Source organism: Pristis pectinata, chromosome 15 (assembly GCF_009764475.1).
Source record: "Pristis pectinata isolate sPriPec2 chromosome 15, sPriPec2.1.pri, whole genome shotgun sequence".
In the NCBI taxonomy this organism is placed as follows: Eukaryota; Metazoa; Chordata; class Chondrichthyes; order Rhinopristiformes; family Pristidae; genus Pristis; species Pristis pectinata.
In genome coordinates, this window is record NC_067419.1 from 7,847,858 (window position 1) to 7,875,437 (window position 27,580).

The 27,580-nt window shown below is 46.2% G+C and overlaps 1 protein-coding gene across 1 annotated transcript in view; it reads right to left on the reverse strand.

The window, feature by feature from the left end:
- Window positions 1–15,012: 15,012 nt before the first annotated feature.
- Window positions 15,013–27,580, reverse strand: part of LOC127578169 (A disintegrin and metalloproteinase with thrombospondin motifs 20-like) — a 487,994-nt gene continuing 475,426 nt past the window's right edge. The window contains exons 43-44 of the mRNA XM_052029795.1: window positions 22,323–22,427; window positions 15,013–15,148 (exon numbers count right to left, since the gene is read on the reverse strand). Of these exons, the coding sequence (XP_051885755.1) occupies window positions 15,059–15,148; window positions 22,323–22,427 (195 nt within the window). The 3' untranslated portion in view covers window positions 15,013–15,058. The remainder of the gene's footprint in view (window positions 15,149–22,322; window positions 22,428–27,580) is intronic.

Here is a 27,580-nt window from a genome sequence, read left to right on the forward strand (position 1 = left end):
TGAAAATAAACCTAATTCTGATTCTGATTCTGACATTTTACAGAAAATTCTTGTCGGAACTCATTTTCATCACATTGAGTTTGCTTAGCTTGTCCTCAAGTTAGTGTTGAATTAAATTATTTTCTAATAATTGCATGTCAAATTTATCAATAAGATAAGATAAAATAAGATAGCTTTTTTGGTCACATGTATATCAAAACACAGAGTGAAATACATCTTTTGCGTAGAATATTCTGGGGGCAGCCCGCAAGTGTTGCCACGCTTCCGGCGCCAACATAGCATGCCCACAACTTCCTAACCCGTACGTCTTTGGGATGTGGGAGGAAACCGGAGCACCCGGAAGAAACCCACGCAGACACAGGGAAAATGTATAAACTCCTTACAGACAGCGGCGGGAATTGAACCCAGGTTGCTGGCGCTGTAATAGCATCACACTAACCTCAAAACTACCATGCCTTAATCATTATAGCAAAATTAAACATGATTACACACTTAAAAATAAAGTTAAAATTAGTTAAGCAAAAGCTAAGTAATTACAAGATACTTATAAAATTAAACACAACTAATGCATTTGAGTCAAATAATATTGATTTATGAATTGACTCATGACGGTGAGTGCCCTGAAACACGTCCAGCTCCCTGGGAGCTGCCCCTCCACTGAAACGTAACTGCTCCTGGTCCAATCTGGAGCAGGGTCAACAGGGGGACCTGTCACCAAGCTGCCGGGAAACTCCAGGAAGCTGGTGCTCCGCTGCCAGACTCCACGAATGTAAATGTTGATTTAAGAACCACCCTAGTCTATTGTTACTGTAGTATTTAGGCAGTTCTTTGTTGGAAATTGATCTGTAGTTCTGCTCTTGGTACATCAGCATCTGCATGGCTAGAAGCCCAGAGGTGTTAATAATGATTAGTTTTGCTGCTAAGGTGCAGTAAGGTCTCTTTAAAATCATAGTCTAATTGTAATGGTGTTCATTTCTTGTTCAATTAAATATGGTTCTCCTGGCCCACCCTGAAGTCAGGACGCTGGCACTGATCATGTAATCTAGCAGTGTTCAGTTGTAGCATGGGTCCAAATCCTACTGCAGACTCTCACCAGGTAGACTGAGGCAGTTTAAGAAGCTGGGCCAATCTTCAAACGGGCAGGATCAGGTACACATGAGGTGTTTGCTTTGTTAATTAGAATCAGCATCAGGTTTATTATCACCGATGTATGTCATGGAATTTGTTGTTTTGCGGCAGCAGTAAAAATTACTATGTTACCAAAAATAAATAAATAAATAAATACTGCAAAAGAGGAATAACGAGGTAGTGTTCATGGGTTCATGGACCATTCAGAAATCTGATGGCGGAGGGGAAGAAGCTGTTCCTGAATCATTGAGTGTGGGTCTTCAGGTTCCTGTACCTCCTCCCCGATGGTAGTAACTAGAAGAACGTCCTGAATGGTGAGGGTCCAAGAAGGTGCTGCCTTCTTGAGGCACCACCTCTTGAAGACGTCCTCGATGGCGGGGAGGGTTGTGTCCGTGGTGGAGCTGGCTGAGTCTACAACCCTCTGCAGCCTCTTGTGATACTGTGCATTGGAGCCTCCATACCAGGCAGTGATGCAACCAGTCAGAATGCTCTCCACCGTACATCTGTAAAAACTTGCAAGAGTCTTTAGTGACATACCAAACCTCCTCAAACTCCTAATGAAGTAAAGCCTCTGGCGTGCCTTCTTTGTGTTTGCATCAATGTGTTGGGCCCAGGACAGATCCTCAGAGATGATGACGCCCAGGAACTTGAAGCTGCTCACACTTTCCACCACTGACCCCCTCAGTGAGGTCTGGTGTGTGTTCTCTCAACTTCCCCTTCCTGAAGTCTACAATCAATTCCTTTTTGCTGACGTCGAGTGCGCGGTTGTTGTTGTAACACCACTCAACCAGCCGATCTATCTCACTCCTATACATCTCCTCATCACCATATGAATTATTCAAAAGGCCTTTGTTCTTAAGGTAGATGATTTTACAATGTGGCCTCTTAGGTGTTTCCGAAAACTGGGGGGGCTAATCACCTCCTTCTGAATAAAAAAATCGAAGAAAAGTAGCTGACAGGCTACTGAAAGATCTCTGCAAATTACCTTGAATTAACTGAATATTTCATCCACAGTTTAAACAAATGACGATCCACTAGTACTTGACATTTAATGTATTTAATTGGCATTTGAGGACTATCCTGCCTTCAATAGCTGAGTCTAGGTTGGGCTGCTGTAGGATTAAACATTGTGCTGTGCCCTTCAGAATGCAGATGCAACATTTCACATTAGGCAGAATGATGATTGAATAAGTAATACCAGATGCTGGGCAAAAACATAAAGTCTGCATGGTTCCAATTTGCTTTAAATTATACCCCATTTGTGTCATTCATTGAGACTTAAATTGGAATTTGTGGGAAAAGCTTAAGATCTTGTTATTAAACCCAATTAATGTGACAGTATTTCAATAACAATTTTTGTATGTCAGGAAAAATACAATACTTTTCATCTTTAAAGTAAATTGCACTTTATCATCAGTAAATTCCCCTAATCTTTTCCTGTTCAAAACTGTAAGGACAGTTTATTTTTGGTGAAGGGGTGGACGAAGAGGTGAACATACACAATGTTCATGGAAAACAGGAGAAAAGTCGGTAAATTAGTGCTGAGATCAATGAACTGAACTCCACAGCTGTTTCAGGAACAGCTTCTTCCCCTCTGCCATCAGATTTCTGAACGGTCCATGAACCCATGAACACTACCTCATTATTCTTCTTTTGCACTATTTACTTATTTTTGTAAATTATAGCAATTTTGTGTCTTTATGTCTTGCACTGTACTGCTGCCGCAAAACAATGGATTTCATGATGTTTGTCAGTGATAATAAACCTGATTCTGATTCTAAAAGCCAAAGCCTTAACACTCCAGCAGGCACGGTAGTGTAGCAGTTAGCGTAACACTTTACAGCGCCAGCGACCCGGGTTCAATTCCGGCTACTGTCTGTAAGGAGTTTGAACATTCTCCCTGTGTGTCTGCATGGGTTTCCTCCGGGTGCTCCGGTTTTCTCCCACATTGCAAAGATGTACGGGTTAGGAAGTTGTGGGCATGTTATGTTGGCACCGGAAACGTGGCGACACTTGCGGGCTGCCCCCCAGAACACTCTACGCAAAAGATGCATTTCGCTGTGTGTTTCAATATACATGTGACTGATAAAGATCTTATCCACCTTCCATAGTTCTGAGGTTGTGGAAAAGGAAGGCAGAAGAAATGAAGGAAGTGCCAAAGCCTTGTTGTAAGACAAGTTCGTAAGGTCTTAAAGGGCAAGGACTCTGGACACAGTCTTTGGAGTTAAAATGATTTATTCGCAAAGAAAAATGCGGGACGGGATGAACGGGAACAGACGCACACTTACGCACACGCACACGGGTGATCACGAAATTGGGGGAAATCGCAACGAGTCAGATGTACACACACACACACACACACACACACACGCACACACACACACACACACACACACACTCCAAACTGGTTACAAATGATCAAGGAGAAAACAATACAATGCCTGACCCCTCGACCTCAGTGCAAGCATCAGCTCTACGCTACCAGGAATCTACTTAGGACGCTCCTAACCCTTGTGGAAGTGCACACTCTTACCGATGGTCTCTTCAGCGTTGTTTCACGATTCCTGGAGCAATCAAAAGAGAGAGAGCCACGCACATGTGGCATTCTTTATAGTGCTGGAGGGCTGGGTGGTCCAGCCCAGGTAATTCAAACAAACTAATAGCTTAGGGTCAGGTATAAATGTGTTTACAAAGACCAATGGTCAAGTGTGTGCGCGAATAGGTGGGTGGAGCCAGACCTTGATTGACAGTGGTGTGGCTTCCGACCATGTGGTCAATGGTGTCACGTGACAGCCATGACCCTTCACAGTACAAGCTGAAAAGCAGAAATGCTTACACCTTTGGTCATTTGCCTTTATACAACTCACAGAGAGATACAGCACCGTGTCTGCACCAACCATCAACCACCTATTAACACTCCAACGTTAATCCCACTGTGCCGCAGGAAAGCCACCTTCCCCCAGTAGTCAGGACCCAGTGATCCTGTGTCACTGGCCCAAATCCTGCTCATCTAACAGCAAACAGCAGCTGCAAATTCACAATGGACTGGGGCAAGTAACCAGCAGGTCTCCTCGTGGTTAAACAGTGAGAGCAAGATAGACACAGTCTTGGATCCTGATCCATCCTGAATTCTTCACACCCCTTGTTCCAGACAAAGGGGTTTAATAACTGACCTTATTAAGATAAGATATCTTTTATTAGTCACATGTACATCAAAACACACAGTGAAATGTACCTTTTGTGTGGAGTGTTCTGGGGGCAGCCCGCAAGTGTCGCCACGCTTCTGGCACCAACGTAGCATGCCCACAACTTCCTAACCCGTATGTCTTTGGAATGTGGAAGAAAACCGGAGCACCAGGAGGAAACCCATGCAGTCATGGGGAGAACGTACAGACTCCTCACAGACAGCAGCCGGAATTGAACCTGGGTCACTGGCGCTGTAATAACGTAATGCTAACCGCTACATTAGTGACTAAAATCATGGCCTTGACTCTAATCTAAAGATCGCTGGGTGGTGTGTGGGAGGAGGTGGGAGTAGGGTCTAGCATCTCCTTTATAGCCACTATTTATCCTTGGGATCCGGTTACTTTTAAGGAAAAACATCACCAATTGCAGAGCATTACAGAGCAGAAGCCTGCACTAGCAGGCCGAGTCAGGGCTGTGCAGCGTGGGAACAATGCTGGAGTATTTTATGGAGGTCCAGGGAACCTTCCAGGCCACAGATTTTTTTCTCCCTGCTCTGACCGTGATGTGAAATCAACCGATGCCTTTCTGTTACTGCGGGTGCTGGGGACGGCCCATGATGTTATTCGTCAAACTTTCAATAGCCAGTCACTCTTCAATATCAGAGTTGTCCCTTTCCTTACCACGTCTCTCTGCCTTGCTTAAGGATCCAGCACTAGGTTACTCCCTGGTGTCTCACTGCAATGGCCATTGTCATTATGTCAAGCAGGGCATTGGGCTGAGGAAGTGGATCTCAGAACTGAGTTCAGTCCAACTCCCAGCCAAAGCACATGGTTCCAAAGACACGACCTCTGCAATCATCCAATCATATGGCATGGAAACAGGCCATTCGGCCCAACATCCACGCCAACCAGTGGGCACCCTTCCGTGTTAACCCCATCACCCAGCACTTGGTCCATAGACCTCTGTGCCAAAGTGATTCGTGTGTTCATCTGGACACTTCTTAAATGCTGTTGGTGAACCAGCTTCAACTATTTCTCAGGCAGTGTATTCTGGGTACTCACCACTCTCTAGGTGAAGAAGGTCCCCCTCAAATTCCCTCTAAATCGCTTATCTCTGGTTTCATCTACCTCTGATAGGGGCAAAAGATTCCTGCAGTCTACCTTATTTATACCCCTTCATAATTTTATATACCTCAGTTGTGGCCCTCTTAACCTCCTCCACTTCAGGGAAAGGAGACCCAGCCTCTCCAATCTCTCCTCATAATGGAAGCAATCCATTGCAGGCAACGTTGCGTCTTCTCTGCACCCTCTCCAGTGCTATGACATCTTCCTGTAGTGTGGTGACCAGCAATGCACACAGTACTCCAGCTGAGGTGTGACCAATGTTTATGAAGTTTATAAAGCTATAAAGTTATAATCTCCCTACTTCTCCATTCTGTGCCCTGACTAATGAAGGCTGGTATCCGATATGACTTCCTGCCACCTTCAAAGATCTTTGGACTTGTCCCTCTGTTCCTCAGTACTCCCCAGGACCCTACCATTCATGATGTATGTCCCTGCCTTGTTCCTGCTCCCAAAATGCATCACCTCACATTTATCAGGATTAAACTCCATCTGCCATTTCGTTAGCCCATTTAACCCAAACATTGAGATCTCCCTGCTGCCTAAATCTACCATCCACATTATGAACAGCTCCACTAATCTTTGTGTCATCTGCAAGCTTACTGATCATGCCTCATACATCAACATTCAAGTCATTCATGTATATTGCAAACAGCAAGGGTTCCAGCAAGGGCATCCAATCCTGACACGGGTTCAATTCTGGTCGCTGTCTGTAAGGAGTTTGTATGTTCTCCCAATGTCTGCATGGGTTTCCTCCAGGTGCTCCGGTTTCCTCCCACATTCCAAAAACGTACAGGTTAGGAAGTTGTGGGCATGCTATGTTGATGCCGGAAGCGTGGCGACACTTGCGGGCTGCCCCCAGAACACTCTACGCAAAAGATGTATTTCACTGAGTGTTTCGATGTACATGTGACTAATAAAGAATAAGCCCTACCGTCACCCTCTTACTCCTATTGCCAAGCCAAATTTGAGTCCAATTTACCAACTGTCCCATGGGCCTTAACCTTTCGGACCAGTGTCCCATGTGGGACCTGGTCAAAGGCCTTACCGAAGTCCATGTACACCGCATCTGCTGCACTGCCCTCATCTATACACTTTGTTACCTCTTCAAAAAATGCAATCTTATTGGTCAGATGGGATCTGCCCTTGGCTAAGCCATGCTGGCTGTCTCTGGTTAGTCCCTGCCTTTTCCAAGTGATCAGTAATCTTGTCCTTAAACATTTGTTTCCAGTATCTTTCCTACCACTGATGTTGGGCTCTCAGGTCTGTAGTTACCATGTTTTTCCCTGCTGCCCTTCTTGGAAAGGGGACCACATTTGCCCCATTTGCCAACATTTTGATTGGAAAATGTCAAGTTTTGAGGACGTACCAGTGTCCCACTCTATCAATCATTATATAAGGGCTGGGAGACAAGGGTGTAACGACTCACCATGGTTAGGGAACTGCAAACAGAGGAGCGTGAAATGGAAAAGAAAACCAGAATGTAGCAGGTCAGGCAACACCTGAGCTGGGAGAAACAGTCGATGATTCAGATTGACAGCCTTTTGAAGGGAGAATGAAAAAACTAGTGTGATTTAGGTTGCAGAGAAGAGGGGAGGAGTGGGTTGAGAAATGTGTTCAGACCAAGGTTGTCCCAGCAACCTATGACCATCACTGCCAGGAACAAAGTAAGACGCCCACTGCAAATCCAGAACAAAAGGAGAAAGCCTGGCAGTCGGGCAGCGTCTGTGGAGAGAGAAAAGGTGAGGTCATGTTACAGGCGTTACATCAGAACTGGCCAGTTGTGGCACAAACAGAAAAGGCTGGTTACCTGAAATTACTGAATTCACTTACTCAGTGTGCCTTGGCAGTGGGAGAAGGTGCTGCTCCTTGAGCTTATGTTGGGCTTCACTGGAATAGTGTAGGAGGCCAAAGATGAGACCGGAGTGCAAGGGAAAGTGAACCGTGTGGACAGCACTGAGTCCGCAGGTTTAGCAAGAGGCCAAGGACATGGCAGATGCAGCGTAGTGGGGGAGCATTTGAGTTTAGACACTTTGAACATAGAACATTACAGCACAGTACAGGCCCTTCAGCTCACAATGTTGTGCCGACATTTTATCCTGTTCTAAGATCTATCTAGCCCTTCCCTCCCACATAGCCCTCCATCTATCATTCACGTGTCTATCTGAGTCTCTTAAATGTCCCTCATGTATCTGCCTCCACAACCTCTGCCAGCAGTGCGTTCCACGCACCCACCATTCTCTGTGTAAAAAACTTGCACTTGACATCCTCCTTATACCTTCCTCCAATCACCTTAAAATTATGCCCCTCGTGTTAGCCATTGTCACCCTGGGAAAAAGTCTCTGTCTACTCAATCTACGCCTCTCATTATCTTGTACACCTCTATCAAGTCACCTCTCATCCTCCTTCTCTCCAAAGAGAAAAGCCCGAGCTCACTCAACCTATCCTCATAAGACATGCTCTCCAATCCAGGCAGCATCCTGGTAAATCTCCTCTGCACCCTCTCTAAAGCTTCCACATCCTTTCCATAATGAGGCGACCAGAACTGAACGCAATACTCCAAGTGTGGTCTGACCAGAGTTCTATAGAGCTGCAACATTACCTGGCGGCTCTTGAACTCATTACCCCGACTAATGAAGGCCAACACTCCATATACCTTCTTAACAACCCTACCGACCTGCGTGACAACCTTGAGGAATCTATGGATGTGGACCCCAAGATCCCTCTGTTCCTCCACACTGCTAAGAGTCCTGCCATTGACCTTGTATTCTGCCTTCGAATTCGATCTCCCGAAGTGTACCACTTCACACTTATCTGGGTTGAACTAGAGAAACAATAATTAATCAGTAAAGAACCAGTAACTTTTGGTGGGCAGGGTGACCCTGGTGTCCTGAAGAAGGGTCCTGACCCGAAACATTGACCGCCTGCTTTTCTCCATGGATGCTGCCTGCCTGCTGAGTTCCTCCAGCATCATTGTGTTTTCCACTCTGGTGTGCTGTAAACTTGCAGGTGAAGCAAACGAAGAGGAAAGCAAATGGTAGGTTGAGAAATGGGTGGAACACAAAAGGGATGCAGCCACACTGAAACATTGCAGAACTGTGGTGAGTATTTCCTGCGTTTTCCAGTTTCCTTACATGAGAGGGATTTACCTGCCTTTGGAGCCTGTACACTGTTGACAAATTACCAATGATTGAGCAGGCCCCGCTGGTACTGGCTGAAGTTGAGAGGACGGAGTGTATGCGTGGGTCTGCAAGATGGACAGTGTGATCTTCTCGCCCCCAAACCACTCCATTCTGGCTCTGGAGCCCAAACTGCCCATTACCTTCTCTGGATCACCATCCAGTCAGTCAGCAGTCTGCCTGTCAGGAGGAAGTTTATATGAGGCATTGAAGTCAAAGCTTGTGCAGTAATTGACAACATTTATAGAGCAAAATTATGAGAAGCATGCTAAATAAAGCGGTTTTATTTGTGAATATTACCATTTTAAAGCCATTATTGTGACTTGAATCAGTACAATAGAGCATAATTATTGAAGCACAACAGTAGATATACAGTTATAGCACCAAACCCATTTAAAAAGGGTTCTTTGATTAGCTGTTGATCTGACACGATGCTGTGCATTCCTCTGGAGAGCTGCAGCAACTCAAGATCAGGGTTTCACAATCCTTCTGTGCTTCGCAGTACCGAACTATGGAACTTGGCTACTAACTCTTTATGAGTATCTGTTGTAAACACATCTTCATAAAATTGTCAGTATTTTCCTTTTATGTAAAGTATTAATTGCCAAGGTAGAATAAAGCATAGTACAGATGGTTTTCAGAGTGAAGGTTGTGACCTTAGATGGGTCCCAGGATGTTAAAAAATGGGTTGATATCTCCAATCCCTTAAATAATCACTGGTCCGTGGGAGAACTCACCATCATTGGGTTATGTGGATAAACAATTAAAAAAGGTTGAAAACTACTGGTATAAATGTTTACATTTATTTTTCTTGAAATGCGTGGAATATGCCTTCTTCTCTGACATAGACAGTAAAGGCATTTGTATCAAGCACCCTGCACTGGCCTGTGGTAACTAGTGTTTCCAAACACACTTCTTTTCAAAGGAATGTCTGTGTCTTTCTTTACAACTTGTGTGGAGGGGCAGGTTGGCTGCTTTTAAACTTTGGTTGAATTTGGTTTACATTTGTAGTGTCTCCCAGTCAAACAGTGGCTAGTAATTGAAGATCCACAAAGTGCTGTTGTAATAAAGATGTTACACAAGAGAAATCTGAGATTAAAGGCAGCAGCTTTTTGAACGATGTAATCAACCTGACATCCAGTATGACGATCACAGTAGATTGCTACAAAATACATTTCAAAAAGTTCTGAAATTATAAATAGATGGACTCTTGACCTCACAATCTACCTTGTTTGACCTTGCACCTTATTGTCTACCTGCACTGCACTTCCCTGTAGCTGTGACACTTTACTCTGTATTCTGTTATTGTTTATACCTGTACTACCTCAATGCACTGTGTAATGAATTGACCTGTACGATCGGTATGCAAGACAAGTTTTTCACTGTACCTCGGTACAAGTGACAATAATAAACCAATACCAATACCAAATAGGACCAAAAAATTGCAGAAATTCAAGCAGTCATTCAACTTTTCTTTTTCATTTTGCACTCTCCCCCAACACACTTCCATCTGGGGTACAACAGATCTACGGTACAAGTAGGAAACTGTTCAATCTCCATCACTGTTCCAACTTCAATCACAGGACAGCAGAACATGGGCAAAGATTTCACATCTGCATGTTTGGGGGCCTGGTTCCAGGTCACCATCAACTTATTGGTTGGTTGGTTGGTTTTGCACTGAACATTCACACAACCAAGGTCTCTCTCAACCTGTCACTGCTGCACCCTACCACCCAATGCCAGCGGCCTGCAATGAGGCTCTGGGAAGCGTGGACCACTTCTCACAGTTCTGGAGCCATCTCCCTGTGAGAACAGACATCAGTGGTGAAATTCAGTGCACCAACACGGCTTTTCACTGTGTGTTTCGATGTACATGTGACTAATAAAGATATCATCTATACTTTGGTCAATCTCTCCACCCACCACATTGCTATTGGTATTGATATTGGTTTATTATTGTCACTAGCACTGAGGTTGAATTCTCACCGCTGTCTGTAAGAAGTTTGTACATTCTCCCCGTGTGTCTGCATGGGTTTCCTCCGGGTGCTCTGGTTTCCTCCCACATTCCAAAGATGTACGGGTTAGGAAGTTATGGGCATGCTATGTTGGCGCCGGAAGTGTGGCGACACTTGCGGGCTGCCCCAGCACACTCTACGCAAAAGATGCATTTCACTGTGTTTCGATGTATGTGTGACTAATAAAGATATCTCATCTTATCCTCTGTGCTTCAGAGACATGGACCACCTAGAGAAGACCTCACCAAGCACTGGAGTGATACCACCTACAATGTCTCTGAAAATGCTCCAGCTTCACTGGATAATCACACTCAGTCAGTTCCAACAAGTGGGTCACAATGTCTCTGTGTCAATCCCAGATTCCTGAAACAGACCCTCCTTCACACCAGGAGATGACGAGACAGACAGAGGATATGATCCAAAGGGGTTCTCAAGCCTCCTTGCAAACCTCTACCATCCTGACCGTCCGCTGGGAATGCCTGGCCCATGACCAGTGAATGTGGGGCAGGAGCCCTGGAGATGGCACTGAAAAGGGAAGCCTGAGAGCACCAGCTCGCGAACTACCCCCACCGTCCCACACACCGACCCAGTCAGTCACCTCGCAACCTGCAGAACCGGAACTGAAGCAAGTCCCCCTCGATCCTGAGGGACTGCCAAAGCGGCCTCGCTGTGCAAGGCAACACTTCCATGAAATTCCTGAGCGGTTAGCTTTAAGGATGTGGGGAGCAGCTCTCTCCAGCATGACTGTATGTGCTGTGTGTCAGACTTTGATCTACAATGCCAGTGAGGGAGAAATTGAAATAAGGGCTCATGCTGCATTGGCTTTAATTATAGTCAGAAAGGCAGGACATGACTTTCAGTTAAATTACTGTCATGGCATCTGAAGCTATACAGCTCAGTGCTTTTCCAGCATGCATTTAAAGATATGGTCATGTTAAATTGTACTTGGCATTAGTCTAACTTGTTATTGGAGACAAAAGCAGCCATATGATTAATGTTTGCACTGCTCTCTGAATGGCAAGTATGAACCCATTTAAAATAAATAAGTAACACCTCAATTAAAATAACTGACTGAGAATTGTCAAGCAAAAATGATATTCATTTGTTAATTTCCAAGCTATATCATAATTGTTGAGCAAATGCTGAATATGTTTTGCATGCCTGAGTCCTGAGCACTATAAGAAGGGTATATCCAGACTAATTCCTGATTACAGCCTCAGTTATAACAAGCAAGAGGCAACTTGCAATCAACAGCTAATGTTAGTTGAGGTCTCACTTTCACCAGGGCTCACGGCACAGCCAGTGAATATTTGCACGTTGAATCAGTTCCAGTTGACATGAATGGAGAATTATCTTGTGCATTGATGGGTTTTGTACACGAGAGGTCACACTTCATCAGTTCACCACAACGTACTGTAAGAGGTTAGATCAGCAGAAACGATCCTCAGCACCATCTGTCAGCCCAAAGACAGCTTTTCCTGTGGGACTTCGAAAGCAACATTCCTCTCTACCAACACACAAAGTGTTGGGTCACCCACTGAGTTCCTCCAGCATTTTGTGTGTTGATCCATATTCCAGCATCTGCAGTCTCTCTTGTGATTCCTTTCCACCAAACAGACCTCAGGTTCCAGTTCCAGTTCAGTGCCTCCTTATGTTTCCAAGCCACATATTGATCAGGAGCGGTTTGCGTGGAGACTGCCAGAGGGGAAGCTGCAGACCTGCTGCACTTGGGATAGTCTCAGATCCAGTCAGTGTGACCTTTGCTGAAGGGTGCACAAGCAGGTATTTTCAACAAGGAGATGGTCAGGTGCTGCCTGCTAAAGAACCTGGCCATTCTTACTGTCCTAGTGACACCTGGCCCTTGAGATATCTGTATCCCACGAGGGATGGAGCACACAAAAGTCTAGGGCTTTAGCGTGTCTGTTGGCTAAATAAAGAATAGGTAACGATAGGTGTTTGAGAAGTCACTGTTGTTCTATTGTGAGGTGAAGGTATGAATTTGACTTCATTTCAGTTTAAAAAAAACAAATTTCTGGAGGAGTTTGTGGGTCAGTGGGTCAGGCAGGCACGGTAGTGTAGCAGTTAGCGTAATGCTTTACAGCGCCAGTGACCTGGGTTCAATTCCAGCCACTGTCTGTAAGGTGTTTGTATGTTCTCCCTGTGACTGCGTGGGTTTCCTCCGGGTGCTTCAGTTTCCTCCCACATTCCAAAGACGTACAGGTTAGGAAGTTGTGGGCATGCTACGTTGGTGCCGGAAGCGTGGCGACACTTGCGGGCTGCCCCCAGAACACTCTACGCAAAAGATGCATTTCACTGTGTGTTTTGATGTGCATGTGACTTATAAAGATGTCTTGTCTGATCTCATCTGTGATGGCAGAAGGACGGATGACATTTGATAGCACCAGATGCAGGGTCTTGACCCGAAACATTGGCCATCCCTTTCCCTCCACAGATGCTGCTCAACCCTCTGAGTTTCTCCTGAAGATCGTTTTCTTGCTCCAGATTCTAGCACCTGCAGTCTCTCCTTCTATTCCAGTTCTACTCCACAAGCTGCTTCTTGAGGTGACAATCTGCACATTGGAAGAGCTTCCATGTCCTTCTAGTCCCACAATAAAGTGGTCCAGTGCTGGTATAAAGCCAGGAGGTCAGAATGATTGAAAAAGGAAGTAGTAACTTCCATACAAAAGTCAGAATAGAATCTCTCCATGTAAACAGAGAAGGTATGCTGCTCTTTATGGTTTCAGTCTGAACAGTATCAGAAAGAAGGCTGAATTTTCAAGTGTTCTGCAGTAGATTCTTACAGCTGATGTAATCTAGGAGCACTACTTCATACCCATGTAAATACAACAGCAGTGGTCACCAGCCAGCAGCAATAATAGGCACATTGATATTTCTGACCAGCTTAGCTCACGTATGTTTGTGTACACTTGATGTCAGTCTGCAAAACTTCCTTTTATGTAAACACGTGACACAAGTGTGTTGTTTCAACTAATGTTGCAGATTGCATACTTGTAAATGTGATATTGTACTCTGGTGCTCACAACAGGCAGTAACAAAACAGTGATGGTAATGCATCCCTCCCCTTTCAACACCTTGCACACAAAATTCCAATAATAGCAATGGTGGTGAGGACAGTAATCCTTATCTGACACAATTTCAGTAGTTAAAAGTGTATGTACACGATATCAGATAATAAATAGGACAGTGCATAAATATTTTACAACATAATAAAATATATCTCTTATATACATCTTTTGCTGAGAGGTAGCTTTTCCTCCAGCCAGTGTTCACTGTAGACTCTGATAGCTTTAACCATTTCACTGGAACCATTTCTGCAACTATTTCACTGCAGGAGTTAAATGTTACTTTAGTGAAATGAAAATTCAGACTGTTCCCAGGAGTGCGATGTCAGATATTTGGTTCATAACACAAGAGGTGATGTAACCTGGCAACTTCCAATATGATCACAGTGTTTTAATTCTAAAGAACCTAATTCCTAAATATGGCAAGGGTTTAAAAAAATGTGAATTTTCTGAAACCGAATATCTCAGCGTGTCTGTTTTAAATAACCTTGAGTCTTTGTGACTCTTGTCTGATGAAGTAATGGAGCCTTTGGCAAGAACTGGCATCAGAAACAGAACTGCAGAGGGAACCCAACTAGGTGTATCAGCAGTGCGCCAGCAGATGTCCCTCTGCAACAGTACTGCTGATTCCATTGCTTCCTCCCTCCAGCCACGGGGCTTGGCAACCATCACAAGAGAGGGCAACTGTGAGTTCCATTTTACCTCCTGCAAGAGGGGTAAGGGCACAGAGGAATGAATCCTTTGTGTAATGTGGGAGGTGATGAACGAAGGGGGCCGGGAGAAGTCCGGCCCAGCTTCTGCTCTGTAAATAGTTTGGGTGTAAATACCTGGGCTGCTTAAACAAAGTCGGGCTTCCTAAACGGAGCGGCACTCTAGGTGTGCTGCACTGACTGGCCAATGGCCCATTGACACTGTGCATGCAATGGTTCCAAACTCAGCTGGGTGGGAATGATTTGCAAAGTGACAGGAATTGGAAGAAGCAAAAGGTTACACGTGCACTGGGCTTTGACTCAAAATTTGTTGCAAACTAATTATCAATTAGTGTTCTTCCAGTCCCAGCCAACAACAATGACCACTGGAAGGGAAGGAGATGGTTTGAGCTACAGGCTGATGTTCTTGTTACAGAGCATTGCTACACCCTGCTGTTTATAGGACAGGCTGATGTTCTTGTTACAGAGCATTGCTACACCCAGCTGTTTATAGGACAGGCTGATGTTCTTGTTACAGAGCATTGCTACACCCTGCTGTTTATAGGACAATGCTGGAAATTGGATGGGTGGTTCTCTCCATCCACTGGGCACTTCCTTCCTCCTGATGTTGCTGTGTCTTCTCATCATGCCCAGGCCTCACTGTACTTGCAGGAGAAGCCCAGTGCTGGTTTGGGGGACACATTTTCCACAGTAACCTCCACACTTCCCATAAATCTTCATACCATCCTATCAAAAAAGAAAGAAAGTTTGCCTGTGTATCGTGTTCCTCACACTCCCGGACGCTCTGCAGCCGGCCAGTCACTTGTGAAGTTCAGAGAGCGTGAAAACAGGCCCTTCGGCCCACTCTGCCCATGTGCCCATGCTGACCTCCGAGAGCCCATATCTCTCCCTTCCCCATAAATGTCACCGCCCCCCGCCTCCACCCCCCCACACACTAATTCTTTTAGCAGCTACCTCTGTGAGGGGCAATTAACCAGCATCCCCTTGGGACGTGGGAGGAGACAGGAGGACACAAAAGTCACAGGGGGAGTGCACATAGACAGGACCGGAGGTCAGGACTGAATGCGGGATCGCGGGCACTGTGTGAGACAGCATAGAACATAGACCATAGAAAAACTACAGCACAATTCAGGCCCTTCTGCCCACAAAGCTGTGCCGAACATGTCCCTACCCTAGAAATTACTAGGCTTACCCATAGCCCTCTATTTTATTCAGCTTCATGTACCTATCTAACAGTCTCTTGAAAGACCCTATCGTATCAGCCTCCACCACTGTTTCCGGCAGCCCATTCCACACACTCACCACTCTCTGAGTAAAGAACTTACCCCTGACATCTCCTCTATATCTACTCCCCAGCACCTTAAACCTATGTCCTCTTGTGGCCACCAATTCAGCCCTGGGGAAAAGCCTCTGACTATCTACCCTATCAATATCTCTCATCATCTTATACACCTCTGTCAGGTCCCCCCTCATCCTCCATCTCTCCAAGGAGAAAAGGCCGAGTTCCCTCAACCTGCTTTCATAAGGCATGTTCCGCATTCCAGGCAGCATCTTGTAAATCTCCTCTGCACCCTCTCTATGGCTTCCACATCTTTCCTGTAGTGAGGCGACCAGAACTGAGCACAGTACTCTAAGTGGGGTCTGACCAGGGTCCTATATAGCTGCAACAATACCTCACGGCTCCTAAATTCAACTACCCGATTGATGAAGGACAATACACCTTATGCCTTCTTAACCACAGAGTCAACCTGTGCAGCCGCTTTGAGTGTCCTATGGACTTGGACCCCAAGATCCCTCTGATCCTCCACACTGCCAAGAATCCTACCATTAATACTATATTCCGCCAACATATTTGACCTACCAAAATGAACCACTTCACACTTATCTGGGTTGAACTGCATCTGCCACTTCTCAGCCCAACTCTGCATCCTATCTATGTAACCTCTGACAGCCCTCCAAACTATCTACAACACCCCCAACCTTCGTGTCATCTGCAAACTTACTAACCCACCCCTCCACTTCCTCATCCAGGTCGTTTATAAAAATCACAAAGAGTAAGGGTCCCAGTACAGATCCCTGAGGTACATCACTGGTCACCGACCTCCACTCAGAATACGACCCTTCAACAACCACTCTTTGCCTTCTGTGGGCCAGCCAGTTCTGGATCCACACTGCAATGTGCCCTTGGATCCCATGTCTCCTCACCTTCTCCATAAGCCTCGCATGGGGTACCCTATCAGTCGCCTTGCTGAAATCCATATACACTACATCTACTGTTCTCCCTTCATCGATGTGTTTAGTCACATCCTCAAAAAATTCAATCAGGCTTGTAAGGCAGGACCTGCACTTGACAAAGCCATGCTGACTATTCCTAATCATATTATACCTCTCCAAATGTTCACAAATCCTGCCTCTCAGGATCTTCTCCATCAGCTTACCAACCACTGAGGTAAGACTCACCGGTCTATAATTTCCTGGGCTATCCCTACTCCCCTTCTTGAATAAGGGAACAACACCCGCAACCCTTCAATCTTTCGGAACCTCTCCCGTCTCCATGGACGACACAAAGATCATTGTCAGAGGCTCCACAATCTCCTCCCTCGCCTCCCACAGCAACCTGGGGTACATCTCATCCAGTCCCGGCGACTTATCTAACTTGATGCTTTCCAAAAGTTTCAGCACCACCTCTTCTCGAGCTTTTCAGGCCGCTGCAAGTCCCCACTACAATCCCCCAGATCTTCTTCCATAGTGAATACTGACGTAAAGTATTCATTAAGTACCTCTGCTATTTCTTCCGAATCCATACACACTTTCCCACTGCTGCACTTGACAGGCCCTATCCTTTCGCATTTCATCCTCTTACTTTTCACATACTTGTAGAATGCCTTGGGGTTTTCCTTAATCCTGCCCGCCAAGGCCTTCTCAGTCCCCTTCTGGCTCTCCTAATCTCTTTCTTAAGTTCCTTCCTTTTAGCCTTGTACTCCTCCAGATCTCTAACATTGCCTAGCTCTCTGTACCTTTTGTATGCTTTTCTTTTCCTTTTGACAAGATTTATTATAGCCTTCATACACCACGGTTCCTGTATCCTATCATGACTCCCCTGACTCATCAGAACATGTCTATGCAGAGCTACACACAAATATCCCCTGAATATTTGCCACATTTCTTCCTTACTTTTCCCAGAGAACATCTGTTCCCAATTTAATCTTCCAATTTCCTGCCTGATAGCCTCATGATTCCCTTTACTCCAAGTAAACACCTTTCTAGCCTGTCTGTTCCTATCTCTCTCCAGTGCTAACGTAAAGGAGATAGAATTATGATCACTATCACCAAAATGTTCACCCACTGAGAGATCTGACATCTGACCAGGTTCATTTCCCAATATCAAATCAAGCACAGCCTCTCCTCTTGTAGGTCTATCTACATACTGTGTCAAGAACCCTTCCTGAACACACTTAACTCCACCCCATCTAAACCCGTCACTGTCTGGATATGCCAATCAATGTTTGGGAAATTAAAATCCCCCATCACAACAACTCTGTCATTCTCACACCTTTCTAGGATCTGCTTCCCTATCTGCTCCTCAATAACCCTGTCACTATTGGGTGGCCTACAAAAAACACCCAGCACAGTTATCGACCCCTTCCTGTTCCTAACCTCCACCCACAGAGACTCCGTAGACAATCCCTCCACAACGTCCACCTTTTCCGCAGCCGTGACACTATCTCTGATCAACAGTGCCACTCCCCCACCTCTCTTGCCTTCCTGTCCTTCCTGAAACATCTAAAACCCAGCACTTGAATCAACCATTCCAGCCCTGGAGCCATCCAAGTCTCCGTAATGGCCACCACATCATAGCTCCAAGTATCGATCCAAGCTCTAAGCTCATCTGCCTTGTTCACAACACTCCTTGCGTTAAAATAGACACACCTCAAGCCTGTCTGAACACGTCCCTTCTCTATCACCTGCCTACAGTACTTACTCCTAGCCTCCTCTATTTGAGAGCCAAACACCTCTTCCCCAGTCTCTCCAGTACGGATCCCACCCCCCCAACAATTCTAGTTTAAACAGTCTGAAACGCTCGGCTCTCGCACAGGTGTAAACTGGAAAGGGGGTGATACTCTTGCGAAGAGGTTTGATCACGTGACTCGGGGGTGGGGTTTAAACTAGTAGAGGACAGAACGTAGAACTGTACAGCACAGGAACAAGCCCTTTGGCCCACAATGTCCGCATTGACCATGATGAAAATCTAAACCAGTGCTATTTCCCTGCACATGGTCCGTATCCCTCCACTCCCTGCCTGTTCATGTGCCTGTCTAAATGCCTCTGAAATGTTGCTTCCACCCTTTCCCTCAGCACTGTGTTCCAGGCACCTGTGTAAAAACTGCACACAATACTCCAAATGCAGCCTACCCAAAGTTTTATACAGCTGCAGCATGACTTCCTGACTTTTATACTCAGTACCCTGATTGATGAAGGTAAGTATGCTAAATGCCTTCCTTATTCCGCCCCCCCACCCCCCATCTACTTGTGTTGCCACTTTCAGGGAGTTATGGACTTGCAGGGGTGTAGGGATCTTTAGGCAGAAGATACAGGAGCCTGAGAGCACGTACCACCAGGGTCACGGTCAGCTTCTATTCCACGGTGACAGACTATTGAACGGTTCCCTTGTACAATGAGATGGACTGTTGACCTCACAATCTATCTTGTTTGACCTTGCACCTTATTGTCTGCCTGCAATACACTTCCCTGTAGCTGTGACACTCTGCTCTGTATTCTGTTATTGTTTTTACCCTGTACTACCTCAATGCACTGTGTAATGAATTATTCTGTACGAACGTTGTGCAAGACAGGTTTTTCACTGTACTTCGGTACTAGTGACAATAATAAACCAATACCAATACCAATACCAATAGCAATGTGGTGGGTGAGAGATTGACCAAAATATAGGGGATAAATCCAAGAGTCAAGTGGGCAGAGCAGATGAGAGGCTGGACAGGGAGCATGGGGCAGATGACAGGCAGCTTCAACTGTATTTACTTTATTGCAAGGAGCCTCCCGGGTGAATCAGATGAATTTAGAGCATGGATCAGCACATGGAATTATGACATTACTGCAATCATAGAAACGTGGTTAAGGGAAGGGCAGGACTGTTTCAGGCTGTAGACCTTTCAAGTGTGACTAAGGGGATGCAAAAGAGGAGGGTGAGAGTCACATTACTGTTTAGGGAGAACATAATGGCAATACTGAGCAGTGGTTAGGGCGATGCTATTACAGCGCCAGCGACCTGGCTTCAATTCTGGCCACTGTCCGTAAGGAGTTTGTACGTTCTCCCCATGTGTCTGTGTGGGTTTCCTCCCAGTGCTCCGGTTTCCTCCCACGTTCCAAAAGACGTACGGGTTAGGAAGTTGTGGGCATGCTATTTTGGCGCCAGAAGCGTGGTGACACTTGCGGGCTGCCCCCAGAACACTCTATGCAAAAGATGCATTTCACTGTGTGTTTCGATATACATGTGACTGATAAAGAAATCTTATAACTCTTATATCCCTTGTTGTTTGTGATATACATTATCGACTTTGAATGTGAATAATCAATAAGTTTGTGGCTGACATGAAAGTTGGTGATGATGTTAACAGTGAGAAAGGTTATAGAGCGGATGGAAAGTTGGTAGGAATGTTGGCAGAGAGAATTTATTCCCAACAAGTGCAAGGTGATGCATTTTGGAAAGTCAAATAAGGGTAGGACACGTACAGTACATGGTAGGGTGCTAAGGAATGTTGATAAATAGAGAGACCTTGGGGTTCAAGTCTGTAGTTCCCTGAAAGTGGCAATACAGGTGGATAGATAAGATCTTTATTAGTCACATGTACATCGAAACTCACAGTCAAATGCATCTTTTGCAAAGAGCATCCTGGGGGTCAGCCCACAAGTGTCGCCACGCTTCCAGTGCCAACATAGTATGCCCACAACTTCCTAAGCCGTACATCTTTAGAATGTGGGAGGAAACCAGGGCACCTGGAGGAAACCCATGCAGACACTCGGGGAGAACATACAAACTCCTTACAGACAGCGGTGGGAATTGAACCCGGGTTGTTAGCACTTTATGCTAACCGCTACACTACTGTGCCTGCCCTAAGGTGGTGAAGAAGGCATTTGGCCTGCTTGCCTCAAAGGTCAGGACATAGAATATAGGGAGATAGAATTGGGAGAACATAGAATTGGGAGGTTATGTTGCAACTTTACAAAATACTGGTTAGACAGCACTTGGAGTTTTGTATACAGTTCTGGTCACCACATTAGAGTGAGATGTGGTTGTGCTGGGAAGAGTGAAGAGGAGATTCATCAGGGTGTTGCCTGGATTGGAGTTATGGGCAGAGATTTTCCTATAAGGTGGACCTGGGAAGTAAATGTGATGGTTTTGTTCTACAAGTGCTTTTACAACAAGTATTCAGGCCTGGCTGTGTGAACCAATCACACTGGGTCATAATTCTCTCAGTTATTTTTGTTAGAAAATCCTGTCTCAGAATCATTTCAATATTCCCACAATGGTAACTTCTACTTCTTAGGTGTTGGGCTCAAGGGTTTTTTTTCAGTTGTTTGGGGATGTCAGTACATCAGGTTCACTAATTTTATTGTAATGAACTGTATCCTCTGTTCTGTGCGAAAGAAAAATCCAGCACACTCAGCTGCTGAACAGGGGCAAAAATATTCCTGTTACCTACCAAACGCCCGCAACATTCCACAGTGCACTGTAGATGTTGTAGTCACTGTGAGTGCCCATCATTAAGGTAAACTACACCTCTTCCCTTCTCCTTCTCAGTGAGAATGTTTAAGTGTGTGTGTTGCCGATATATGTGATCACCATGATGTGATGCATTCTCAGCTGCTCTCTTTTTATCCCCCATTCTTTCAGTTTTCAGGATGAAGGCCAGCGTTTATTGCCCATCCCTAACTGCTCGTGAGAAGGTGGGGGCGGGGGGGGGGGGGTGGGTGGTGAACTATTCCCCTGAACCACTGCAGTCCTCCTGCTGAAAACGCTCCCACAGAGCCATTGGGGATGGGGCGGGGGTGGTTCCAGGATTTATTGGTGTATTCCACTGGTCACCTCACTACAGGAAGGGTGTCGAGGCTTTAGAGAGGGTGCAGAGGAGCAGAGGAGGTTTACCAGGATGCTGCCTAGATTAGAGGGCATGTGCTATCAGGAGAGGCTGAACAAACTTGGGCTCTTTTCTCTGGAGCGGCGGAGGCTGAGAAGGGGATCTCTTGGAAGGGGATCATGGAAAACTGTCAAGGGTACCTGGAGTTTTAAGCTGAGCTGCTGAGGGGTGCCCACTCCACAAGCTGATTTCCTTTCCTGTAGGTAGGGACAAGATGTGCCCCAAAGGCCCTGGGTTCAGCTGCTAGGTAGCTGAGCCCACTGATCAATCCTTTGCTGTCTCCACCTATCACCTCCCAGCCACTGTCGCTAACTCTGCCCTGCTCTTCACCCACCTGGCTCCATCCTGCCCCATCGCCCCCTCCTCCACCTGTTGGTTGCCAGCTCTTGGCCCCCGCCCTTTCTTTATACCGGCTATCTCCCCTCTTATCTTTCAGTCCAGAGGAAGGCTCTCAACCCGAAACGTCGACTGCCCATTTCTCTCCACGGATGCTGCCTGACCCACTGAGTTCCTCCAGCAGATTGTTTGTTGCTCCAGATTGTGTCTCTGCATTAATCTTAAACAGGTTCCTCAAGATATTAAAAGTGGCTTCAGCATTTGAGTAAGGAAGTCAAAATCAGAGTTTCTATTTTCTTATCCACCTTCTAATTCTTTAATAAAATCTCAATATGTACGAAAGGAAATAACATCTCGACTCTGCTTTCAACTAAACATAAAATATCAAGCTATTTCCAGGCACATACCTGTGACCTTTGAACATTGACTGTTGCATAGTTTCCCTGTGCAATCCATTTCGAAGCTTCTGCTACCATCAACCCGGTTCCACTTAAGTTAATGCTAAATCGTCCCTGAAAAACAATTTGTTCAATTCAGTAACAACATGTTTAAGTGCAATGGACCTTGAAGCAAACATCTTATGGATAAACTTCAAAGCTCTTTTCAACTTAAAATTCAGTCGTCATCTTTTAGTTGCATTTTAATTACAATACAGTGTCCTAAATGGAAGTAATTCTTTGGAGATAAGCCTCATTGTATCCTTGTTAGAAGCTTGTTCTCTGATGGATTTATTTTGATGAATTGGTCAGACAGAATAATTAGCAGCAGCTTTGTATTTCCTCCTTATGCTAGAACTAATGTGGTCTGAACAGATTTCAGCATTAGACAAGAGAAACTCTGGGAAGTGAGTTCCATTGTCGGTAATTTATATTTCTAAATTGGTTTTTCATTGCTGGATTGTCAAATTTCAAGACCTTTCTGCCTCAACAGATTTTTCCACTAGAATCTTCTGAACCTCACTGAATCTCCCTTTCCAGACTTTGTTACAGTACACGGTAGTGTAGTGACGCTATTACAGCGCCAGTGATCCGGGTTCAATTCCCGCCGCTGTCTGTAAGGAGTTTGTAAGTTCTCCCTGTGTGCCTGTGCGGGTTTCCTCCGGGTGCTCCGGTTTCCTCCCATATTCCAAAGACGTACAGGTTAGGAAGTTGTGGGCGTGCTATGTCGGTGCCGGAAGCGTGGCGACACTTGCGGGCTGCCCCCCAGAACACTCTGCACAAAAGATGCATTTCACTGTGTGTTTCCATGAGCATGTGACTGATAAAGAAATCTCATCTTATCTTATCTCTGTGATTTACAACAGGAAGTTATTCACAGCTTCCCTCTCTTCCTGAGAGATCAATCCAATACTTTCTTTGTATTTACCCATTTCTCTTTTTAAGGAATATTAATTATCCTCATTGGAAGAGGGGAAGATGTAGTAAAGGCTGAAAAAAGCAAATAAATATCAAAGACTTTTTAATAAATATAAATTGACATTATAGTCACGGAACCATAGAGCACAGAAACAGGCACTTCAGCCCATCATGTCCGTGCCAACCTATCCCATTCACCAGAGAACGGGATATGCCACAACGCTGAGACCGATCTCACTGATCATCCGTTTGAACGGCATTAAGACTTGGTTTTCACACAAGTGCGAAGTCCTAACACTCACTGACTGACCTGTGACACAAGATTACTGATTTGATGCAGGGCCTTGCATGAAAACACCACTCCTCCCCCTGACGCCACAGATGCTGCTCGACCGCTGAGTTCTTCCAGCGGTTCAATTTTCTTCCTTCCATAATTACTTGGTTTTAGCTTAACAAATGTGGTCATGTGTTTGAAGTTAAATGTTTTTATTTTAAATTTTAAATTACTTACTTCAATCGTATCATTTTCCTAAATGTCCCTGAACGTGCGTGAAGTATGGGCAAGGAGTCAGTGTAGAGGGTGGGACCTAGTCGGCACAACGCGCTCTGTTGTATGCACGTTGATTGCGAGACTAACCCCCTGGGCTTGGAGATGATGGTCCCCACTCTGTACTGCCCTGTATGCCTCTGGAACAGTGCTCCTGTCCGAGCACTCACAGGTATGTAATGTTCCACCCCATCCCCTCCAGCATTTTAAAAATGACATCGACCTGGCAGAGCGCTGCTGTCCTGGTGTGTCCCCCTGCCCTGTCCACTGTTATTGACACCGGGACCCTGGTGTGTCCCCCTACCCTGTCCACTGTTACTGACACCGGGACCCTGGTGTGTCCCCCTACCCTGTCCACTGTTACTGACACCGAGACCCTGGTGTGTCCCCCTGCCCTGTCCACTGTTACTGATACCGGGACCCTGGTGTGTCCCCCTGCCCTGTCCACTGTTACTGACACCGAGACCCTGGTGTGTCCCCCTGCCCTGTCCACTGTGACTGACACCGGGACCCTGGTGTGTCCCCCTACCCTGTCCACTGTTACTGACACCGGGACCCTGGTGTGTCCCCCTACCCTGTCCACTGTTACTGACACCGGGACCCTGGTATGTCCCCCTGCCCTGTCCACTGTTACTGACACCGGGACCCTGGTGTGTCCCCCTGCCCTGTCCACTGTTACTGATACCGGGACCCTGGTGTGTCCCCCTACCCTGTCCACTGTTACTGACACCGGGACCCTGGTGTGTCCCCCTACCCTGTCCACTGTTACTGACACCGGGACACTGGTGTGTCCCCCTGCCCTGTCCACTGTTACTGATACCGGGACCCCGGTGTGTCCCCCTGCCCTGTCCACTGTTACTGATACCGGGACCCCGGTGTGTCCCCCTGCCCTGTCCACTGTTACTGATACCGGGACCCCGGTGTGTCCCCCTGCCCTGTCCACTGTTACTGATACCGGGACCCCGGTGTGTCCCCCTGCCCTGTCCACTGTTACTGATACCGGGACTCTGGTGTGTCCCCCTGCCCTGTCCACTGTTACTGACACCGGGACCCTGGTGTGTCCCCCTACCCTGTCCACTGTTACTGACACCGGGACCCTGGTGTGTCCCCCTGCACTGTCCACTGTTACTGATACCGGGACTCTGGTGTGTCCCCCTGCCCTGTCCACTGTTACTGATACCGGGACCCTGGTGTGTCCCCCTGCACTGTCCACTGTTACTGATACCGGGACCCTGGTGTGTCCCCCTGCACTGTCCACTGTTACTGACACCGGGACCCTGGTGTGTCCCCCTGCACTGTTCACTGTTACCGACACCGGGACCCTGGTGTGTCCCCCTGCACTGTTCACTGTTACTGATACCAGGACTCTGGTGTGTCCCCCTGCCCTCCCCACTGTTACTGATACCGAGACCCTGGTGTGTCCTCCTGCCCTCCCCACTGTTACTGACACCGGGACCCTGGTGTGTCCCCCTACCCTGTGCACTGTTACTGACACTGGGACCCTGGTGTGTCCCCCTGCCCTCCCCACCGTTACTGACACCGGGACCCTGGTGTGTCCCTGTCCCCCTCCACTCCCCACTCTTACTGACACCGGGACCCTGGTGTGTCCCCCTGCCCTCCCCACGATCGCCTACGTTGGGAGTTGTCCTTCCCTCAACGCTGCTTGGTGTGGAGTGAGTCACCGAGGCTTTGTTGTGGTGCTGGCAATGAGGGCTGGGGTGGCTACTAAGATGTGGGGCTCGGGGTCGACACGGTGAGTGCGGGTCACCGCTGGGGACTGGTCTGCGTGATGACAGACTGCCAGGGTCCTACTGCCCATCTCACCGCCTCCTGTTGGGTGTGATGGAAGCCGCTGGCTGCTCCACTTTGCCCCAACGACTTTGATCCATAGCCTCTGGACCAACCTGTGGTGATCACTGACCACTGATATCTCCAGACTGGGGAGGCAGTCGCTTCCTTTGGCCCTGCCTTACCACAATTTAAACTTAATAAATATGGCTCAAAGATGTTTGATCTCAAAAGGCAACAAAAATGCAGATGCTGGAAATCTGAAAGAAAAACGGAAAGTGCACAATCAGGCAGCATCTGTGATGCAAGATATGTGCTTTAAATTGATGATCTTTCATCAGAACTGATATTCCTATTTGTTTGAATCAGGCTTAAAACTGATAGAGTTGGTCTTCATACTCTACTTTATAAGGTGTGAATCAGATGGTGTGAATTTGTCTAAAGATGCCTCGTGTGCTCAGCCAGTGTGCTCAAGAAGGAGACATCCATCATCAAAGATTCCCATCATCAGGGGCTGTGCCATCTTCTCACAGCTACCATTGGGCAGGAGCAGCCTGTAGTCCCACATCATCGGGTTCAAGAACAGCTTCAACCATTCGGTTCTTGAACCATCCTGCACCACCCGAGTCACTACAGTTTAGCAACACTATGACCACTTTCATCACTTGGTGCAAAAATGGGTTCTAATTGTGTTCTTTCTTGTAAAAATTGTGTGTAATTTATGTTTAAGTTATGTTTTTCTTGTGATGTACCTGTGATGCTGCTGCAAGTAAGTTTTCCATTGCACCTGCGCATGTGACAATAAACTCGACTTTGACTTTGGTAATTTAAGGAAATGACTATCTGCCAACTGTAGACTCACAGTGTCTAGGGGCTGACAGGTATAAATAATGCCCTGTACATGTGGACACTGAGCACATGTGGATTCAGGAATTGTACTTCCCAGTAATTAAATACCTCAAATAAAAACAGCAGTTAAACAATGGATGTGGTGTAACAAGCCTCAAATAACCAACACGAGAGATTCGACTGGAGTGAGTGAATGAAATCCACAAAACTCCCACGTTAGGAGGAGGTAATTTGTAATATGAACTAAATAAGTCAATGGTGTGAATGAGCCAGATAAGACACAGTATCCTTTCACAACTCGTGTCCGAGCTGACTGCCACTAGTTGGTGTGGCCCCTGAAAGGTTATTTTCTGCTGCTGTCCTGATTAAGTAGGTGCACAGGCCTTATTTCATTCGTGAAATCCTATGATTGGGAAAGGTGGGGAGTCAACTGGACAAAATCTGGTGCTGCACAGATCAACGCAGTATTTGCAGAATTCTGTGTTAATGTTGTAAAACATAAGCTGCCTATCACAGCCATGTATTCATTCCGGGCTGTTGAATGTATCCTTATTAAATTAAACAGCCTAAAACCAGCATCCGAAAAGACGACATTTAAAAAAAATATGACAGTGTTTCTGAAATAACTTCACATTTTAACACACTTGTTCATTGAAAACCTTCTGCTCCCAACAATCACTAGTTGACCTTAGTCTGGGGGCAAACGTTGTGACTGAGCTGTTTATATTAAGCAGACGCATGGTTTTATGCAACTAACTACGATGAGATATGGTTAGAACATCATAACTGGTACATCTAACAAACTCTGCTTTTAATGGAGAGATTAAAATGTTCCCAAAGGTCTGGGTGTGAAGTCGTTAGTGAGGTGGGGTATTTGTGATTGCCTGGGAAAACGGTCTAGAACAGAATTTCCCAGCAGTTTCCAGCTGGGGTCCTCAGACTAAAATCTAATTGCATTAGAAGTGATGGTTTATTCATCTCATTCAGAGCCCAAGTCACTTTATTTTCAGGCTAGAAAACTCACAGCAGATTGCAAAGCGAGGTGACCGGTTAATAAATGTGTCATCAGCCATGTTGTCTCGTGCAACGCTAAATGCTGCACGCCACACATTCCCAAAACGTGGAA